Source organism: Salvelinus namaycush, chromosome 25, assembly GCF_016432855.1.
Source record: "Salvelinus namaycush isolate Seneca chromosome 25, SaNama_1.0, whole genome shotgun sequence".
NCBI classification, from domain to species: Eukaryota; Metazoa; Chordata; class Actinopteri; order Salmoniformes; family Salmonidae; genus Salvelinus; species Salvelinus namaycush.
Window position 1 is genome coordinate 865,608 of NC_052331.1, and position 19,553 is coordinate 885,160.

A 19,553-nucleotide genomic window follows, 5' to 3' on the forward strand; every position below is an offset into this window, starting at 1 on the left:
TTTTTCTTGGCCCAAGAAAGTCTCTTCTTATTGGTGTCCTTTAGTAGTGGTTTCTTTGCAGCAATTCGACCATGAAGGACTAATTTCACGCAGTCTCCTCTGAATAGTTGATGTTGAGATGTCTCTGTTACTTGAACTGTGTCTAGCATTTATTTGGGCTGCAATTTGAGGCAGGTAACTCCAATGAACTTGTCCTCTGCAGCAGAGGTAACTCTGGGGCTTCCATTCCTGTTGCGGTCCTCATGAGAGCCAGCTTCATCATAGCGCTTGATGGTTTTTGCGATTGCACTTGAAGAAACATTCAAAGTTCTTGACATTTTACGTATTGACTGACCATGTCTTAAATTTGTGATGGACTTTTGTTTCGCTTAGCTTTTTTCGAGCTGTTCTTACCATAATATGGATTTGGTCTTTAAGAAATAGGGCTATCATCTGTATACCACCCCTACCTTGTCACAACACAACTGATTGGCTCAAACGCATTAAGAAGAAAATGTATTCCACAAATTAATTTAACAAGGTACACCTGTTAATTGAAATGCATTCATGACTACCTCATGAAGCTGGTTGAGATAATGCCAAGACTGAAAAGCTGTCATCAAGGAAAAGGGTGGCTACTTGAAGAATCTAAAATATGAAATATATTTTGATTTCATGCTTTTTTAGTTTACTACATGATTCTATATGTGTTATTTCATAGTTTTGGTGTATTCACTATTAATCTACAATGTAGAAAATAGTAAAAACATAAACCCTGGAATGAGTAGGTGTCAACTTTTGACTGGTACGCGGTATATGTGTATGTACTGTATCTTTTTATTTAACTAGGCAAGTCAGTTAAGATCAAATTCTTATTTACAATGATGGGCCAATTGTGCGCTGCCTTATGGTTCTCACAATCACGGCCGGTTATGATACAGCCATGATTGGAATCGAACCAGGATCTGTAGTGATGCCTCTAGCACTAAGATGATGTCCCTTAGACCGCTGCGCCACTCGGGAGCCCAAAATTCAGACCTCTTGACCTTTTCATATTTTGTTACGTTACAGCCTTATTCTAAATTGGATTAAATAATGACAAAGCGAAAACAGGTTTTTAGAAATGTTTGCCTGTTAACCAAAGTGTTCCGAACCTTTGCTATGAGACTCGAAATTGAGCTCACATGCATGCTGTTTCCATTGATCAACCTTGAGATGTTTCTACAACTTGATTTGAAGTCCCCCTGTGGTAAATTCAATTGATTGGATATGATTTGGAAAGGTACACACCTGTCTATATAAGGTCCCACAGTTGACAGACATGTCAGAGCAAAAACCAAGCCATCGGTCGAAGGAATTGTCCATAGAGCTCCGAGACAGGATTGTGTCGAGGCACAGATCTGGGAAAGGGTACCAAAACATTTCTTTCAGCATTGAAGGTCCCCAAGAACAGTGGCCTCCATTATTATTAAATGGAAGAAGTTTGGAACCACCAAGACTCTTCCTAGAGCTGGCTGCCTGGCCAAACTGAGTAATCGGGGGAGTAGGGCCTTGGTCAGGGAGGTGACCAAGAACCCGATGGTCATTCTGACAGAGTTCCTCTGTGGAGATTGGAGAACCTTTCTGATGGGCAACCATCTCTGCAGCACTCCACCAATCAGGCCTTTATGGTAGAGTAGCCAGACGGAAGCCACTCCTTAGTAAAATGCACATGACAGCCCACTTGAAGTTTGCCAAAAGGCACCTAAAGACTCAAACCATGATTCTCTGGTCTTAAGAAACCAAGATGTAACTTTTTATATATTTATTTTTTAAAATATTTTTATCCCATTTTCTCCCCAATTTTTCGTGGTATCCAATCGCTAGTAATTACTGTCTTGTCTCATCGCTACAACTCCCGTACGGGCTCGGAAGAGACGAGGGTCGAAAGCCATGCGTCCTCCGAAGCACAACCCAACCAAGCCGCACTGCTTCTTAACACAGCGCGCCTCCAACCCGGAAGCCAGCCGCATGTGTCGGAGGAAACACCGTGTACCTGGCCCCCTTGGTTAGCGCGCACTGCGCCCGGCCCGCCACAGGAGTCGCTGGAGCGCGATGAGACAAGGATATCCCTACCGGCCAAACCCCCCCTAACCCGGACGACGCTATGCCAATTGTGCGTCGCCCCACGGACCTCCCGGTCGCGGCCGGCTGCGACAGAGCCTGGGCGCGAACCCAGAGACTCTGGTGGCGCAGCTAGCACTGCGATGCAGTGCCCTAGACCACTGCGCCACCCGGGAGGCCCAAGATGTAACTTTTTGACCTGAATGCCAAGCGTCACGTCTGGAGGAAACCTGGCACCATCCCTACGGTGAAGCATGGTGGTGGCAGCATCATGCTGCGTGGATGATTTACAGCATCAGGGACTCTGAGATTGGTCAGGGTTGAGGGAAAGATAAACGGAGCAAAGTACAGAGTGATCCTTGATGAAAACCTGCTTCAGAGCACTCAGTACTTCAGACCGGGGCGAATGGACATCTTCCAACAGGACAACAACCCTAAGCACACAACCAAGACAGCGCAGGAGTGGCTTCGGGACAATTGTCTGAATGTCCCTGAGTGGCCCAGCCAGAGCCCGGACTTGAACCTGATCGAACATCTCTGGAGAGACTTGAAAATAGCTATGCATTATGATATGAGAGAAAGCAGTGCTAACTGTGCTTGGCTTTGTACCCTCTCAGTACCTGTCCAGATAGTCATGCATAGCTACTGTATCTAGCTAGCTGGTCCTGCCTCGTTATCGGGCTGGTCGTAAACGCTTGTGTGTGTCACAGCACAGTTGACGATGTCAGGTTGTTGGACTCAGTGAAAGGTCAGGCTGCCTTAACTAATTAATGTATCACCACTCACCAGCCAGCCATTCTTCAATAGCCTCGTCACAGGCTCTGAAAAACACACACTATAACTGTTCATAATGAACTCAGCCAAGACTGAGCCGCTGCCTTAACAGAACTCACACCCACATACACTCCTTCTCTAAACTGGGAACAGCTAAATGTATCAGCTAAGAGATCTTGAGGAACGTGGTGGGGCTGAAGGATTACTGAACTCCACTATATGGGGAATAGGGTGTCAAATGTGAGATGCAGTTGCTGTGCTGACCGGTTGTGTTGCTGTGTCCACTGTCCTCCCAGGTGACCCGTGTACAGTATCGTCTCAGCTGGAGATGGAGGAAGCCCTGAGGCTCTATGAACTCAATAAAGACTCTGAACTCATCATCCATGGTAACATGACCTTCAGTTCTATTCAATAAACATTTATTTATACCCAAGGGGAAATCATTCCTTGACTGACAGTGCAGTGATAATGCAGACAACATAATACATACATTGGCCTTGCATTCAATTCAATAAGTTTAAGTTTATCCTCAGTGCAGACACACATTAAACAACAGACAACTTGAGAACGTTCACCTTCCATTACATTCAATTCATGGTATTAATTGAATAAATAAGAATGTTGGCTGCTGGGCTGACATTGCAGACAACATAATGTATACATAACAAACATGAATCACTCTGTCTGCTACACTGATCCTATCCATCTGCTAGCGAGGCAAACATCAGGTAGCCTCGCAATAACCAGGAACTAGTCATGGGTTTACCGAGTAGCCTGTTCACGAGTGCAATTTGGATGTCCTTAATCAACACCGGATAGAGGGGAGGGTGACAGGTTAAGAGCAAGGTGAAGGTCACAGTAGAGGAAGTGAGGGAGTTGGGGGAAGGGCACAGGGGGGTGCTAAGTCTGCTAGTTAATGATGGCGCATCCACCACTCACCTCTGGCACACGCACTTGTGTGATGTAGGGACTGCGATGTTGTAGGCCTAATGCTGTTATTTCCCTTTCCTCTCAGTGTTTCCTTGTGTCCCAGAGAAGCCTGGCATGCCCTGTCCAGGAGAGGACAGTAAGTCTACAACTACTTGTCCCTTTTTCTCTTATATCCGTATTATTGTTTTCTGAAGATGGGGAGTTTCTCTCTGACACACACACACATTATCCTGTAACCCCTGTTTCTTGCTCCTCCAGAGTCTATATATCGTCGTGGGGCGAGACGCTGGAGGAAGCTCTACTACGCCAGTGGCCATGCCTTCCAGGCAAAACGCTTCAACAGGGTGAGCTACCTTTTCTATCCGTCTCTTTCTCTATATTCCACTCTTTGTTCCTCTTTGTCTCTATCTCCCCCTCTCTCTATATATACATTGTGGTTCTTCCTTTAAAAGTTCCGTCATACCGCTACTCCACAACTTGCGGAATGGTATGTATGGCATGGAGTGCATGACGTCATAGTATTTTACTGTCAGCCATTGTTGCTAGTTTGACCACCAGAGGGCATCTTTGAGAAGCTACGTTATTGAAATGACATGGAGCTGTAGGCCTAAGAGTCCTGTTTACTGTAGCTGGTTTAGCTTAACTTATTGGCATCAAGGCCTACATCATTATACTGTATATCAATCAATCATTTATTCATTTGTGTGGTCATTACACAGGATGAAAGTCACCTGTGTCTTTAAAAAGTCAAGCATTTTAGTTATAAAACAAAATAACAAAGATAGCCTTGAATAATTAAACAATGAATAAACCGCAACATGTCGGCTAAAGCAATTTAATTCATGAATGCATTTGACTGTTTTTAATATTGACTGTACTAGAGACTTTAATACCTTTTTTTGTAGGAACATACTATACAGTGCATTCGGAAGATATTCAGACCCCTTGATTTTTTAAACATTTTGTTACATTATAGCCTTATTCTAAAATTGATTAAACTGTTTCCCCTCATCAATCTACACACAACTCCCAGAATGACAAAGCAAAAACAGGTTTAATTAAAAAAATATATATATGGAAATATGACACGTAAGTATTCAGACCCTTTACTCAGTATGTTGTTGAAGCCCCTTTGGCAGCGATTACAACCTCAAGTCAAATCAAATGTATTTGTCACATGCGCTGAATACAACAGTTAAATGCTTACTTACAAGCTCTTAACCAACAATGCGGTTTTAAGAAAATCCCTAAGAAAGTAAGAGAGAAGAATAACAGATAATTAAAGAGCAGCAGTAAATAACAATCGCGGGGATATATACGGGGGTACCGGTACAATGTGTCAATGTGCGGGGGGCACCGGTGTCGAGGTAATTATGTACTTGTAGGTTGAGTTTTAAAGTGGTTATGCATAGATAATAACGAGCAGCGTGGGGGACGTTCTGGGTAGCCATTTGATTAGCTGTTCAGGAGTCTTATGGCTTGGGGGTAGAAGCTGTTTAGAAGCCTCTTGGACCCAGACCTCTTGGACCGCTTGCCATGCGGTAGCAGAGAGAACACTCTATGACTAGGGTGGCTGGAGTCTTTGACACATTTTTAGGGCCTTCCTTTGACACTGCCTGGTATAGAGGACCTGGACAGCAGGAAGCTTGGCCGATTTCATAACAATCGGTAATCTGCCTTTCTGGATGCCGATTTACATGGCAGTCCACGAGAAGACTGCGTGGCAGGCTGACCACCTGTTACGCGAGTGCAGCATGAAAAGGACCTTGTGGCTGCAAGGAGCCAAGGTAAGTTGCTAGCTAGCATTAAACTTATCTTATCAAAAACAATCAATCCTCACATAATCACTAGTTAACTACACATGGTTGATGATATTACTAGGTTAACTAGCTTGTTCTGCTTTGCATATAATCAATGCGGTGCCTGTCATCGAATCACAGCCTACTTCAACTTTGCCAAAAGAGTGATGATTTAACAATAGCACATTCGCGAAAAAGCTGAATCGTTTCAGTATTGTACCTAGGTTAGGAGAGTTCGATCTCAATAGTTCAATCTTGATTACATCAGAACAGAGAATCTTGTTTCTCATGGTCTGAGAGTCTTTAGAGCCCGGTTGGAGTTTGCCAAAAGGAACGTCTTTTTCTTCTGAGGAGTGGCTTCTGTCTGGCCACTACCAGGAAGGCCTGATTTGGTGGAGTGCTGCAGAGATGGTTGTCGTTCTGGAAGGTTCTGCCATCTACACAAGAACTCTGGAGCTCTGTCAGAATGACCATCGGGTTTTTGGTCACCTCCCTGACCAAGGCCCTTCTTCCCAGATTGCTCAGTTTGCTCATACTTCTTCCATTTAAGAATGAGGGAGGCCACTGGGTTCTTGGGGACCTTCAATGCTGCAGACATTTTTTTGGTACCCTTCCCCAGATTTGTGCCCAACACAATCCTGTCTCTTACTTACTTACTTACTTACTTACTTACTTACTTAGTTTATTGTCCCCATGGGGAAATGTTGTTGTAGTGTCATGTACACACTTAAAGTGGCGTTAAATACAAAACAAGATTGACAATACAACTTTCAATAACAGTCACGCACCAATAAAAAAAAAAAATAATAGTAAGAAATAAGAAATAAAACATTTAAAACAAAGACTAGCCTGCTGGCCTTACGGGGTCAATGGGAACATTTGCCCGAGCTATTTAAGAGGGATATCACACCTGGCACAAATGATTGTCTCGTTCTATTTTTCCTGCTGAGGGGTGCCCTATACCTGCGCCCAGAGGGGAGTAATTCAAAGTCCAGGTACAGGGGGTGACTTGGGTCTAAAATGATTTTGTGAGCCTTACGGAGGGCCCTGACCTTAAAGATCTCATCCAGGCCTGTCTGTTTGACTCCAAGTACCTTACTTGCTGTGGTAATAATCCTTCTCAGCATGTTTCTCTGACTGACAGTGGCATTGCCAAACCAACAAACAATACAAAAAGTTAAAATACTCTCAATAAAGGATTTGTAAAACAGAGTCAATATAGTACAGTCTATATTAAAAGAACCCAACTTTTTTAGAAAGTACAGTCGCTGTTGGCTCTTTTTGTAGATCTGGTCTGTACATTTACTCCACTGAAGCTTACTGTCCAAAAAGACACCCAGATATTTATATTCCCCTACAATTTCTATATTCTGGCCTCTGATAGATGTTGCAGAGGTAGGTGTTGTACGCTTCCTGAAGTCTATGCACATCTCTTTGGTCTTGTTAGTATTGAGGACCAAGTGTGATTCCTCACACCACTCTACAAAGTCATCTAGGACCGGGCCATGATGTTCCTCGTCATCATGCAACAGGCTGATCAAGGCAGTGTCATCAGCGAACTTAACGAGGTGTCTGTCAGTATGGGAACTAGTACAACTATTAGTGTACAAGATGTACAGAAGTGGGGACAAAACACATCCCTGAGGAGAGCCTGTGTTGGTATTGCGTATATCCGACACATGGGGACCTATTTTGACTCGCTGTGAGCGTTGGCTCAGGAAGTCCAACAGCCACAAAACCAGCCCCCCATCTAAGGAAAAGTCCCGAATGAGTCTCTGTGCCAGAATGTAGGGCTGGATTGTGTTGAAGGCAGAAGAAAAGTCAACAAACAGAACCCTGACATGGGATTTGGCACCTTCTAGATGTCTATAGACCATGTTAAGGAGGGTAAGAATGGCATCATCAACTCCTCTGCTGGTCTGACAGGCAAACTGAAATGGGTCGAGGAGCTTCTGGGTGACACTGAGAATATGACTTTTCACAATTTTCTCAAGGCATTTCATAACTAAGGATGTCAAAGCGACAGGGCGATAGTCATTCAGCACAGAGGGAGTCGATACTTTAGGAATTGGTATAATTATTGATTTTTTCCACAATACTGGAACGTGTTGCTGGTTGAGTGAGGATTGGAAAATGTCTGTAAAAACACCAGCCAGTTGTTCAGCACAGTGCTTTAACACATGCCCACTTATTTTGTCTGGGCCTGGGCTTTTGTATGTGTTACATCCCCTGAACAACTTTAGAACATCAGACTGTTGAACAACAACTCTCTCAAACATTTGTAATGATGCTTCCATTTGTTTTACCTCCGACACGAAGTTGTCTGATTCAAATCTTGAGAAGAAAACATTCAGTTCATTAGCCATGTTCTGGCCCTCATATCCCCAAAGGTCAGCACTGGTTTTTCCCCTGCATATATGGGGGGCGCTAGCCATGGATTTAATCCCTTGCCAGGCCACCCTTGCGTTTCCTGAGGAGAGGGTCCTCTCCACCCTTTGCTTGTATGCCTCCTTGTCCACCAGTATCTGTCTTTTTATCTCACGTTGTACATCTCTTAAAGCCTGTCTATCACCCCCAGCATAAACTGCCTTCTTCCTATCAAGTAGTGATTTTAGATGTTTTGATACCCAAGGCTTGTTGTTAGAGAAGATTTTACAGGTCTTAGTAGGCACAACTGACTCAACACAGAAGTTTACATAGTCTGAAATAACCTCTGTGAGTTCATCCAGATCAGAGCTGCTGTCCTCAAATACCTCCCACATTGTACAGTCAAAACACCCCTGGAGACAAGTGATACTGTTGTCATTCCAGATCTGGACAGTTTTAACTGTGGGTTTCTCCCTCTCCAGGAGGCGACAGTAAGTTGGCCTGAGGTAGACCACATTGTGGTCTGATGTCCCCAGAGGAGGTCTGGTGGTGGCAGAGAATGCCTTTGGTATTGTCCCATAGCACAAATCAAGAGTCCTATTTTTCCTAGTGTGACATTTCACATACTGATGGTATGTGCGCAAGACTTTGCGCAAGGTACAGTTGTTAAAATCCCCTAAAATAAATTTGGGTGCGTCGGGGGAGATGGATTCCAGTTTCTGTGACAGATTATAAATAATCTCTGATGCCTTTGTTATATTAGCTTTTGGTTGAATGTACACAACGGTAACAAACAATTGGGGGAACTCACAGGGCAGATAGTAAGGTCGCAGTGACACAGAAAGCAGTTCAATGTCGGGGGTACAGAGTCGCTCTCTTACCAGGATCGATTTACACCACTGGTCCCTGACAAGCAGGCAGACGCCCCCGCCGTGAAGTTTCCCTGTGACTGTCAGATCGCGGTCCGCTCTGACCAGGGTGAAGCCGGCCGGCTCCACTTCTCTGTCCGGGACTCTGTCATCCAGCCAAGTCTCAGTAAATGCCAGCAAACAGGCCTCCCGATATTCGTATTGGAAGCGCAGATTCGCTGACAACTCATCCGCTTTCCCCCTCAGTGACTGGGCATTAATCAGCAAGGTGGTGGGTAAGGGAAGTTTGTTCTTAATTTTTTTAAGTCGTTGTCTGATTCCCCCGCGTTTTCCACTGTAATCCACTCGCAGACAATCAGGTATTAGATGGGCCATTGGGATATCCATCGCGTTCGTATTTGAGTTGCATTGTAGTAAAAACTCCCTGCTGTATTGGATTCCGCTGCCAGCAGCGTTTTCATTATTTAGTCCGTTCGTAGCGGGTATGTACACGATCAACAAGATCAGTCCAACACCCCACCACTGGAAATCCATGGTTGGCAGAATGTTTGTAAACTAAGTGTACAAATTAAAAACATAAAATAACGCCACTAAGTGTACAAATTAAAAACATAAGATAACGCCACACCAAACGTCACACACACTGCAGGTCGCAACAGTGCCGCGCCCCAATACATGTCTCGGAGCTCTACGTACTATTCCTTCGACCTCATGGCTTGGTTTTTGCTCTGACATGCACTGTCAACTGTGGGACCTCATATAGACAGGTGTTTGCCTTCCAAAATCATCACGAATTAATTGAATTTACCCCAGGGTCTGATTACTTACGTAAATAAGGTATTTCAGTTTTTTTTTTTTTTATACATTTGCAGAAATTTCTAAACCTGTATTCGCTTTGTCATTATGGGGTGTTGTGTGTAGATTAAGAAATAATTGTATCAATTTTTTACTTTAAATTAATAAATTTAACTAGGCAAGTCGGTTGAACAATTTCTTATTTACAATGACGGCCTAGCCCGGCCAAACCCAGATGACGCTGGGCCAATTGTGCGCCGCCCTATGGGACGCCCAATCACAGCCGGGTGTTATTATTCAGGCTGTAACGTGACACATTGTGGAAAAAGTTAAGGGGTCTGAATATTTTCCCGAATTCATTGTATGAGATTGATTATATTTTTTTGTTAATTATTATTGTAGTTGTTGTGCTGTTTATACTGTCAGAAATGTAGCTTCATTAAATTGACCAATATTATGGTGTTTCTATTCCAAGAAAAAATGCATTTTACAGTAGCCTATTATGAAAATATGGCGTTGTACAACGTGATCGGTCAGGAGTAGGCCTAGGTTACTAAGCGACTGCGAGTGAAGAGCAAAATAATCCAAACATTTCCACACCCTAATTGTAGGCTAACCAATACCCAAACAGAGATTCATTGACAAGAAAAATCAGATTTATGAAGACCAGTCCCCATGCTTGCTTCAAATCCTATTATGACTGTGGGTGTTTCAGTAAGCAACAATTTTATGGCTGCAGTTGATTTGCCCACTATATTCCAATATGTATTGTATTCAGTGATATTTATTCCCATAGTAATTTGTTACGGATCCATCCAGATGTGGTTAGAAAACAGTGCATGTGGTGGGCTATGCAGAGAGATTGGTGAAGTGACATGCCTTGCAAAGGTCCGTTAAAGTCCCTAAACTCAGCAAGAGTCTATTGTCCTGCTGATAGCCCATCAATGGTGGATGGATTCTTTTGTACTCTAATTTATTGGAAAGGCTGCTAAACCATTTACACCTGGCCCACAGCTTTGTTGCGTCCTCACAGTACAGTGCACTTTCACTCCATTCGCCGCTTGGCAATGGACACATTTTTCTTTCTATTATCTATTCGGTAACATTCCACACGTCAATGTAGTAAACAAAACCTATATGAAATAGCTCAGGTCTTGAATATATGTGAAACTTTATTTTAAAAAAAATGTGGGTGACAAAGGCTTTATGGCCTTTAATTTAGCAGACATCACTTGCGTAGTCAACACATACAGTACCAGTCAAAAGTTTGGACACTCCTACTCATTCCAAGGTTTTTATTTTTACTATTTCCTACATTGTAGAATAATAGTGAAGACATCAAAACTATGAAATAACACATAGGGAGTGACACACCAACAAAGTGTTAAACAAATCAATAAACATTTTAAATTTGAGATTCTTCAAATAGCCACACTTTGTCTTGATGACAGCTTTGCACACTCTTGGCATTCTCTCAACCAGCTTCATGAGGTTGTCACCTGGAATGCATTTCAATTTACCGGTTTTCCTTGTTAAAAGTTCATTTGTGGAATTTCTTTCCTCAATGTGTTTGAGCCAATCAGTTGTCTTGTGATAAGGTAGGTTGGTATACAAAATATAGCCCTATTTGGTAAAAGACAAGTCCATATTATGACAAGAACAGCTCAAATAAGCAAAGAGAAACGACAGACTACTTTAAGACATGAAGGTCAGTACATCCGGAAAATGTCAAGAACTTTGAATGTTTCTTCAACTGCAGTCGCAAAAACCAAGCGCTATGATGAAATTGGCTCTGAGGACCGCCACAGGAAAGGAAGACCCAGATTTTTTTTATTTTTTTTATTTAAGCAGGTAAAACCCATTGAGGTTAAAAACCTATTTTGCGAGGGTGACCTGGCAAGAAGGCAAAACAGGGAAATAGCAGCGTGTCCATAAAACATTACAGAAAAATACAGAATACACACAAAAGACAAAGTGTCACAAGTTAGATACAATTGAAAATTAGGGAAAAATGCAGTTTTCACAAACAGTATTGTCTATCAGAGTTTTAAAAACAGGCAAAGACACTAACTCCCCTCACTTTAAAATCTTCTGAAGCATGTTCCAGGATGAAGGGGCATTATGGGAAAAATATTGTTTCCCCATCTCAGTTCTTGTCTTAGGAACAGACAAGGGACTGAACGAAGACTATTTTGAGTGACGGATTTGATCAGTAAAGAACAGAGACAAAGGGAGTTGTCCCATCAATGCTTTGTACACAAAAGTGTACCAGTGCTTTAGCCTCCTGGTGGAGAGACAGGTCCATTGCACCATAGCATACAAATCACAGTGATGGGTCAGTGATCTAGCATTTGTAATAAATCTTAAAGCACCATGATACACTGTGTCCTGAGTTTAAGGTACTTGCTGAGGCCTGCATATAGATAATATCACTATAATCCAGCACTGATTAAAAATAAAAAGAAGTGCTTTGAACAATATATTTTCTGACTAACATTGAAAAGCAAGATTTGTTCCTGTAATATAAATCCAATTTCAACTTCAGTTTCTTGGTCAAGGTATCAATGTGCTGTTTAAAATTCAATTTTTCATCTAACCAAATCCTAAGATACTTATAGGAGGTGACCCTATCAATATGCTGGCCTGTTATAGTTAAAATCTTCAAGTGACTCCATCTGTTAACTTTCAGGGAAGAGAGAACCATAAACTTTGTTTTCCTTTCATTTAAGTACAAGTTTCAATTGGAAAAGCTGCCTTTGAATAACATCAAAGGCCAACTGTAAGTCCTGAAAAGCCTCAATATTAGAGGTGCTAGAATAAATAATTGTGTCATCAGCATACAAATGGAGATTTGCAGAGTCAACCGTCTACCCTAATAATTTATATACAGTGTAAAAAGGATCTGACCTAAAATTGAGCCCCGGGGACTCCTTTTGTAAGCCTTCGTAACTCAGAGTTCATATCCTCCTGTGCTACACACTGTGTTCTGTCAGAAATGTAGTTTTGGAACCAATCCAATGCATCAACACTTAAACCAACCTTTTTTAGTCGATACAACAGCAGGGCATGGTCAACAGTGTCCAAGGCCTTCGATAAGTCAATAAAAAGTGAAACACAGTTATTTTTCTTGTCCTGAGCATCTAGAATGTCACCTACAACCTTACTTCCCAGCAGTAATTGTACTATGCTTGGCTCTAAAACCCGACTGGAATTGAGAACTGATTTATTGTAAAAAGTCTTTCAACTGTGAGTTCACCAGGTTTTCCAAAACCTATGCCAGTGCCGACAGTTTAGATATGGGACGATAGTTATGCAACAGGGAACGATCTCCACCTTTTTGTATAGGCTACTTTCCAGACTTTTGGATTGGTATTACTCGCCAATGAAAGATTTTAATATACGAGTGAGAGGGGCAGCAATGATCTCTGCAGCAATTTTTTTTTTTAAATATGGGTTTAATTCATCCGGGCCAATCTCGGTAAAATGAAATAAATGACCCATAGAAAGGCATGTGGCAGTTTCATTCACAGCCTCATTTGAGATGTTTGGAAGGAGTTCATCAAATACATGCCCAGCTTGAGTAAAATGCTCATTAAACATGTCAAGCAGTTTATTATTGTCAGTCACATCCATTGAATTTGAGGTCAATTTCAGCGGAAGGCCAGAGGAGTTTGTGTTAGCATTCATGGATTTAATGGTTTTTCCATCAATTCTTCGGGGTTATTGAGGTTTGCCTTGGTAGATTCGTAATAGAAGCTAGATTTGCATTTCCGTATTAACAAGACACACTTATTTCTCAGTGCCCTGAATAACTGCCATTCTGTCTGGGAATTACCCTTTCTGGCTTAGGCCCATTTGTGTATTTCTGGATCAAATCCGATAATTCCCCTGTAAACCAGGGATTGTCTCTACCTCTTACCCGGTACTTTTTTGAGAGGGGCGTGTTTATCACAGATAGTATAAAACACAATGAGAATGCCTCTTCGATATCTGGAATAGGCGCAATCCTATCCCAGTTCACAGAACTGCGTAAAATTTTGTTTGACTATGAAGCGAGAGGGCACTTTGGGGTCTCTAATGCAAGCAACTGCACAATGATCACTTAAATCATTAGCGAAAATCCCAAAGGCCGAGTATTTATGCGGATTGTTTGTTAGAATAACATCAATAAGTGTTGATTTAGATGTCTTTTGGATTGAGTCTTGTAACCGCATTTATAATTTGAGTGAAATGTAATGTATTGCACAGTCCTCTTATGGCCTCCGAGTTTGGAGATAATCAATCCCAGTCTAAATCGCCCATGAGGACCATTTAATTTCCCCCCCCCAACCACGCATCAGTACAGCCAGAGAATCCAGGGATTCTACTTTTGCAGATGGAGGTCTATAATATCCTATCAAATCTAAGTTCACAGCTTTTGATAACTGCAGCTTCAATGCTAAAAACTCAAACTGTTTTGGTTTAGGTAAAGACCTTAGTTCAGTAACCACATATGTCTTTAATATAAATGGCTATACCTCCCCCTTACTTTGTTGGTCACATTGATAAACATAACTATCCAAGCCTATAGACTGATTTTAGAATAGATTTATTAAGCCAGGTCTCGGACAGTACTAAGACATCTGGGTCAGCAGTGTGAATCCAGACTTTTATCATGTCCAATTTCGGCATAGAGGGGCTATCCCTCTTTCACACTGTGGTAAATAAAGCCAGTTTGTTGTTTATTATTATTTCTGTTTTAGAGGGGGAGAAATCAAAATACCACTCTGCCTATTTTTAGAAAATTGTCAGTCTACATGTCAAGTGTAATTGCGCAATTGTATTTACCTATGTTCTCTCTCAACTCCGGGACCACCCGCCAGGTCATTTTTTGTTATTGCCTGATACAGGACTCTAGTGCCAGAGAAGAGAGACTCTCTGACTTAAACATTCAAACCTCCATTAATTTACGAAAAGATCGTCAATTTGTGCCACAGTTTAGATACCGATAGATCAGCATTCTAACTCCCCCTTGTGATAGTGTGGTGCAATGACGCAATTTACCACAATCTGCCACAAATGGTCATAGGCTCTAAACTTTTGAGGAACCACTGTATATACTGTATATACCTCTCTTCCTTCACTTCTTTCTCGCTCTTCGTCTCTGTTTCCCTCTATCTCTCTGTCTCTCTTTCTCTCTAAAGGTTTGTTTTCTTTGTCTTCCAGAGAGCTCACTGCGCCATCTGCACAGACCGTATCTGGGGTCTGGGGAGACAGGGTTACAAATGCATCAACTGCAAACTGCTGGTCCACAAGAAGTGTCACAAACTGGTCACCGTGGAGTGTGGCCGACAGATGATACAGGTGAGGAACAGCGAGCGGTCAGTGCCGTCTCTTATACTTAGTGCCCAGAGTTTTACCTTGGTCTTTTCACGTGACTTGTCCCGGAAAACTCTGGGCCCTACACATATTGTATTTTCATTAAGAAAGGACTGAGACACACTATTTCTCAACGTGTCCTCTTACACTCTCTCGCTCTCCATCTCGCTCTCTTTCTAGGAGCCTATCATGGGGCCTGATAGAGGGGCCTCCATCACTCCATTAGACCAATCAGAACAGACAGGTAACACACACACACACACACACACACACACACACACAAACACACTTCCTTTTTAAGGAAAACTAGCCCTGGTGGGTTAAGATAGATCCTCATAAACAATCAGACATTTTGACACAATTAATTATTTCTTTAGACCGTGTCCCTAGACCTGAGTCACTAAGCTAGATCCAGTAGGACTAAGACAGCCTTAAGTCCTGTCAGGTGCTCTACTGGTGGCTGACTGAATTAGAACGTTTAAAGGAGAAGTTTACCCAAAAACGCAGAAACTCCCAATTGATACCATACATTGAAACTAGTTCAGTGGAGTTTGCCATCTCCCCCTCTCTCTCCCTGTACTAAAACGGCTGCAAAAACAGATCACGTGACTCGTTACGTTGCTAGAAATGTCACTGTTTTCACTGTAAATACTACAGAGCGCCCGATTTCAGATTTCTCACTTCCTGACAGGAAGTTTGCTGCAACTTGAGTTCTGTTTTACTCAGATATAATTCAAACGGTTTTAGAAACTAGAGAGTGTTTTCTATCCAATAGTAATAATAATATGCATATTGTACGAGCAAGAATTGAGTACGAGGCAGTTTAATTTGGGAACGAATTTTTACAAAGTCGAAATGGCGCCCCCCTATTGACAAAAGGTTAAACTCCTCAGCGTATGCTCTCTAAATGGACTTTAGTTGTGAGGGCATAGATGCCCATGCATTGTATAGTAAACAAAATTCATGTCGGGGGGATGCTATTCACGAGGATATTTGTAGTTGTTGATATTTAGTTATTTACTTTGTATAATTAATCTGTTACGCTGTCTTAACTTCTCTGCTGAAAAAAAACCCGAATCTGTGAATAAGGGAATAACGTGCAGTTTCTGCGTAGCAGGGATTCCTCCGAGAGAGCACATGCACAGTTGTTACCCATCTCTGTTGCTGTGGCAGTTGGCTACATTTAATAATCCAAATGTTTTTGGTGTAAAAGTACACATTTCTTGACTCAAAACCGATAGTACTTTTGACAGAAATAGCTCATTTGGCCGTACGCTGTCAATAAAACAACAAATGTGTCCACATTTTGCGTATTTGTGAATCATGAATTCACTGGCAACAGAGCAGAAAAGGCCTGCACCGTCACGAGTCACGTGAACCATTTTTGCATCTGTTGCAGTACAGCACTACAGAGGGGGGGAGGGCAACCTCCCCTGGACTAGTGTCAATGTATGGAATCACTTGGGAGTTTCTGGAATTTGGGTAAACTTCTCCTTTAACATTCACACTATTAACCATTCTGTATCCCCCTCTCAGACCTGCCAACCTGCACGCATTTTGCGTACCATGCACGCAATTTGAGGTCGAAGTACGAAATACGGAAAAATAGGCTTCTAGTTGGAGGGGCTGCATGAGACCTGCAGGTCCCAACAGAGATCATTGCGGTCAAGGTTATTTGGAAACAGTAGTCTTTCTGCCTTGTATGTTAGACCTACCTCTTGTATCAAAAGCACATCTGTGTCGCAGTATTCGCACACTTTGCACTTTTCCTTTCATGTTAAACACATACAGAGTGAGCCCATGCAACTTATAAGCACATTTTTACTCCTGAACTTATTTAGGCTTTCCTTAACAAAGGGGTTGAATACATATTGACTCGAGACATTTCAGCTTTACATTTTTTATTCATACATTTTCTTTTTTTAAATCTAAAAACATAATTCCACTGACATTATGGGGTGTTGTGTGTGTGTGTGTAGGCCAGTGATGACACATATCAATTGAATCTATTTAAATCTCAGGCTGTAAATCAACAAAATGTGTAAAAAGTCAAGGGACGTGAATACTTTCAGAAGCTACTGTAGCTACAGCGTTTAGTCCACGAAGCAATTACACTTTCTTGCCCACACATACTTTGATCTCGGTAGTAAGCACGAGCACATTGACCAACAAGGAAACGTGCGGTGTTGCAGTAGTTCAGTGCGTGCTGCTGCGTGGATGGATACAGACATGGCAGAGAAAGCTGTTCCGCGAATACCGTCCTTCACAGAAAGCTATGTTGGACTGTTAAAGATTAGCAGGCGTATGTTATTGATAGAGCTGTGTCAACAGTAGGCTGCTAATGATGTGATAAGTCAGTTCACCAATTAACAAGGCATGTTGAATGAATGGTAGCCAATTACCAAGTACCCTTAAGTCTATAGCCTACCATTCTTACTGAGGCAGTCTTCTGCCAACATCATTAGGGTTTAAAAGGTGCGGTTTGGGTGTCACACGCACCGTTGAGGGGTCCGCGGCGCTGGGGGTGCCGCTGAAGTGGTACTCATAAAAATTATTCAATGTTGGCAGGTCTGCCCTCTAGTGTCTGGGAGGATATGTGACTGCTCCTGCTTTCTTTCTCCCCCCATCTGTCACTCTCTCTTTGTCATTTTCTCTGTCACTCTCGCTCTCTCAGGTCCTCAGAACAGAGATTCTAGTGAGAGTCTAAACTACAACGGAGAAGAGAAAGAGGTGAGGAAGATGGACTGCGATTGTGTGTGAGTGAGAGAAGTGTGTTTGTTGCCAACGTTGTTGTAAGGGAGAGTGATGGCCACCTGTCTTTTTGTCTCACGTCAGTTTCTGTCTCTCCCTCTTTGTCTGCCTGTCCGTTTGATCTCATGCCTATTTCTGTCCATCCCTCCGTCCTGTAGGCGCGCAGCAGCAGAGACACGGGGAAGTCAGCGTCAAGTCTGGGTCTGGTGGACTTTGACCTGCTGAGGGTGATCGGGCGGGGCAGCTACGCGAAGGTCCTGCTGGTCCGACTCAAGAAGACTGAGAGGATCTACGCCATGAAGGTGGTCAAGAAGGAGCTGGTCAACGACGATGAGGTAAACACACACAGACGGAGTGACACATGCGCGCACACACACTCTGAAGAAACACACACACTCGGTCCGACACGTTGACAGGCGCTACCTGATCAATCAGCTGTGCCATCCGTCCTCTCTGTCTGAGAGGCTGCTCTGTCCTGACCTATTGTTACCTGTCTGTCAATCGAGATCTGTCAACACCACTCGCTCACTCTTGTCACATCCACTCTTTCACTCTGTCTGTCTGTTCTCTTCAGATAGCTGCCTGGTTATGTCTGCTTATTTAGCTTTTCTAAGTGTTTGATATGATTTTAAGTCCACTGGATTTCCAAATGCATCCTGTGTGTGTTATTCCCGGGTGTTGTAGGACATTGACTGGGTCCAGACAGAGAAGCACGTGTTTGAGCAGGCATCCAACCACCCATTCCTAGTTGGGCTACACTCCTGTTTCCAGACTGAGAGCAGACTGTTCTTTGTCATAGAGTATGTAAACGGAGGAGACCTGATGTTCCACATGCAGAGACAGAGGAAGCTACCTGAGGAACACGCCAGGTTTGAACAATGATGTCTTTCTACACTTGGGTTATGTTCACTAGGGTACGCAACAGAACTTTTTGCAATTGAAAATCCTGGTAGTCCCTTCTTGTTTTAGCACATTTTCTTCTGTTTGTGGTCTTTAACACCCGTAAATTCGACTGATGAAGAGCTTGGTGATTAGTTGTGTAGCTCTTAGGCAGTGATGTATCTGTGTGTATGAGTCTGACCGGTTCTTTTCCATCTCTCTCTTTGTCAGGTTTTACTCAGCAGAGATCAGCTTGGCGTTGAACTACCTCCATGAGAGAGGCATCATCTACAGAGACCTCAAACTGGACAACGTGCTGCTGGAGTCCGAGGGACACATCAAACTCACTGACTATGGCATGTGCAAGGTGGGTGTTGGGGGGGGGGGGGGGGGGGGGGGGGGTCTGTCCGTGCGAGTGCTTATGCCTGTGTGTTTCTGTCTATCTTTTTTTGTGTTTTGTGGCGGATGAATCAGAATTAGTTGGGTAACATAGATAATTAAGATGTTTCATTGACATAATATGCTTATGTGAGATACTTGTCATTAGAATGTATCCTTTTGGACTATAGTGTTGGCAGTGTCACTTTTCCCTCAGCTAGGGGTCAGTCACTTGGGGCCCAGAGAGGGGAGAGGTCAGGCTCGTCTTTCACATGTGTCTGGTGCTATGCAGAATATCAGAAAGGGAAGAGGACAGAATGGAACATTGTCTTCATATGTGAATGTGTCTTTACCTATTCTTAAACCATGTGAAGGGATGGTGTGATTAATGGGGAACTAATTACTTGTCTCCACAATGTCTGTGTGCCAGTCACTCCCTCCTTTTCCCATTGGGGGGAGGTGTATGTCAGTGTCTGGAAACATTGTATGTCCTCTCTGATGTTGCACTTATGCTGGGATAGTGTATGACCTAGAGGCTCACTCCCCTCAGTGAGCTTGTCCAGGAGTGGGG

General features: G+C 42.9%; 1 protein-coding gene across 1 annotated transcript in view; it reads left to right on the forward strand.

Annotated features, from left to right (window-relative positions):
* Positions 1 to 19,553, forward strand: part of LOC120020101 (protein kinase C iota type) — a 53,871-nt gene that overhangs the window by 25,316 nt on the left and 9,002 nt on the right. Inside the window, exons 3-11 of the mRNA XM_038963546.1 lie at positions 3,153 to 3,242; positions 3,872 to 3,922; positions 4,045 to 4,130; positions 14,822 to 14,959; positions 15,155 to 15,218; positions 17,649 to 17,704; positions 17,884 to 18,060; positions 18,410 to 18,594; positions 18,836 to 18,971. Of these exons, the coding sequence (XP_038819474.1) occupies positions 3,153 to 3,242; positions 3,872 to 3,922; positions 4,045 to 4,130; positions 14,822 to 14,959; positions 15,155 to 15,218; positions 17,649 to 17,704; positions 17,884 to 18,060; positions 18,410 to 18,594; positions 18,836 to 18,971 (983 nt within the window). The remainder of the gene's footprint in view (positions 1 to 3,152; positions 3,243 to 3,871; positions 3,923 to 4,044; positions 4,131 to 14,821; positions 14,960 to 15,154; positions 15,219 to 17,648; positions 17,705 to 17,883; positions 18,061 to 18,409; positions 18,595 to 18,835; positions 18,972 to 19,553) is intronic.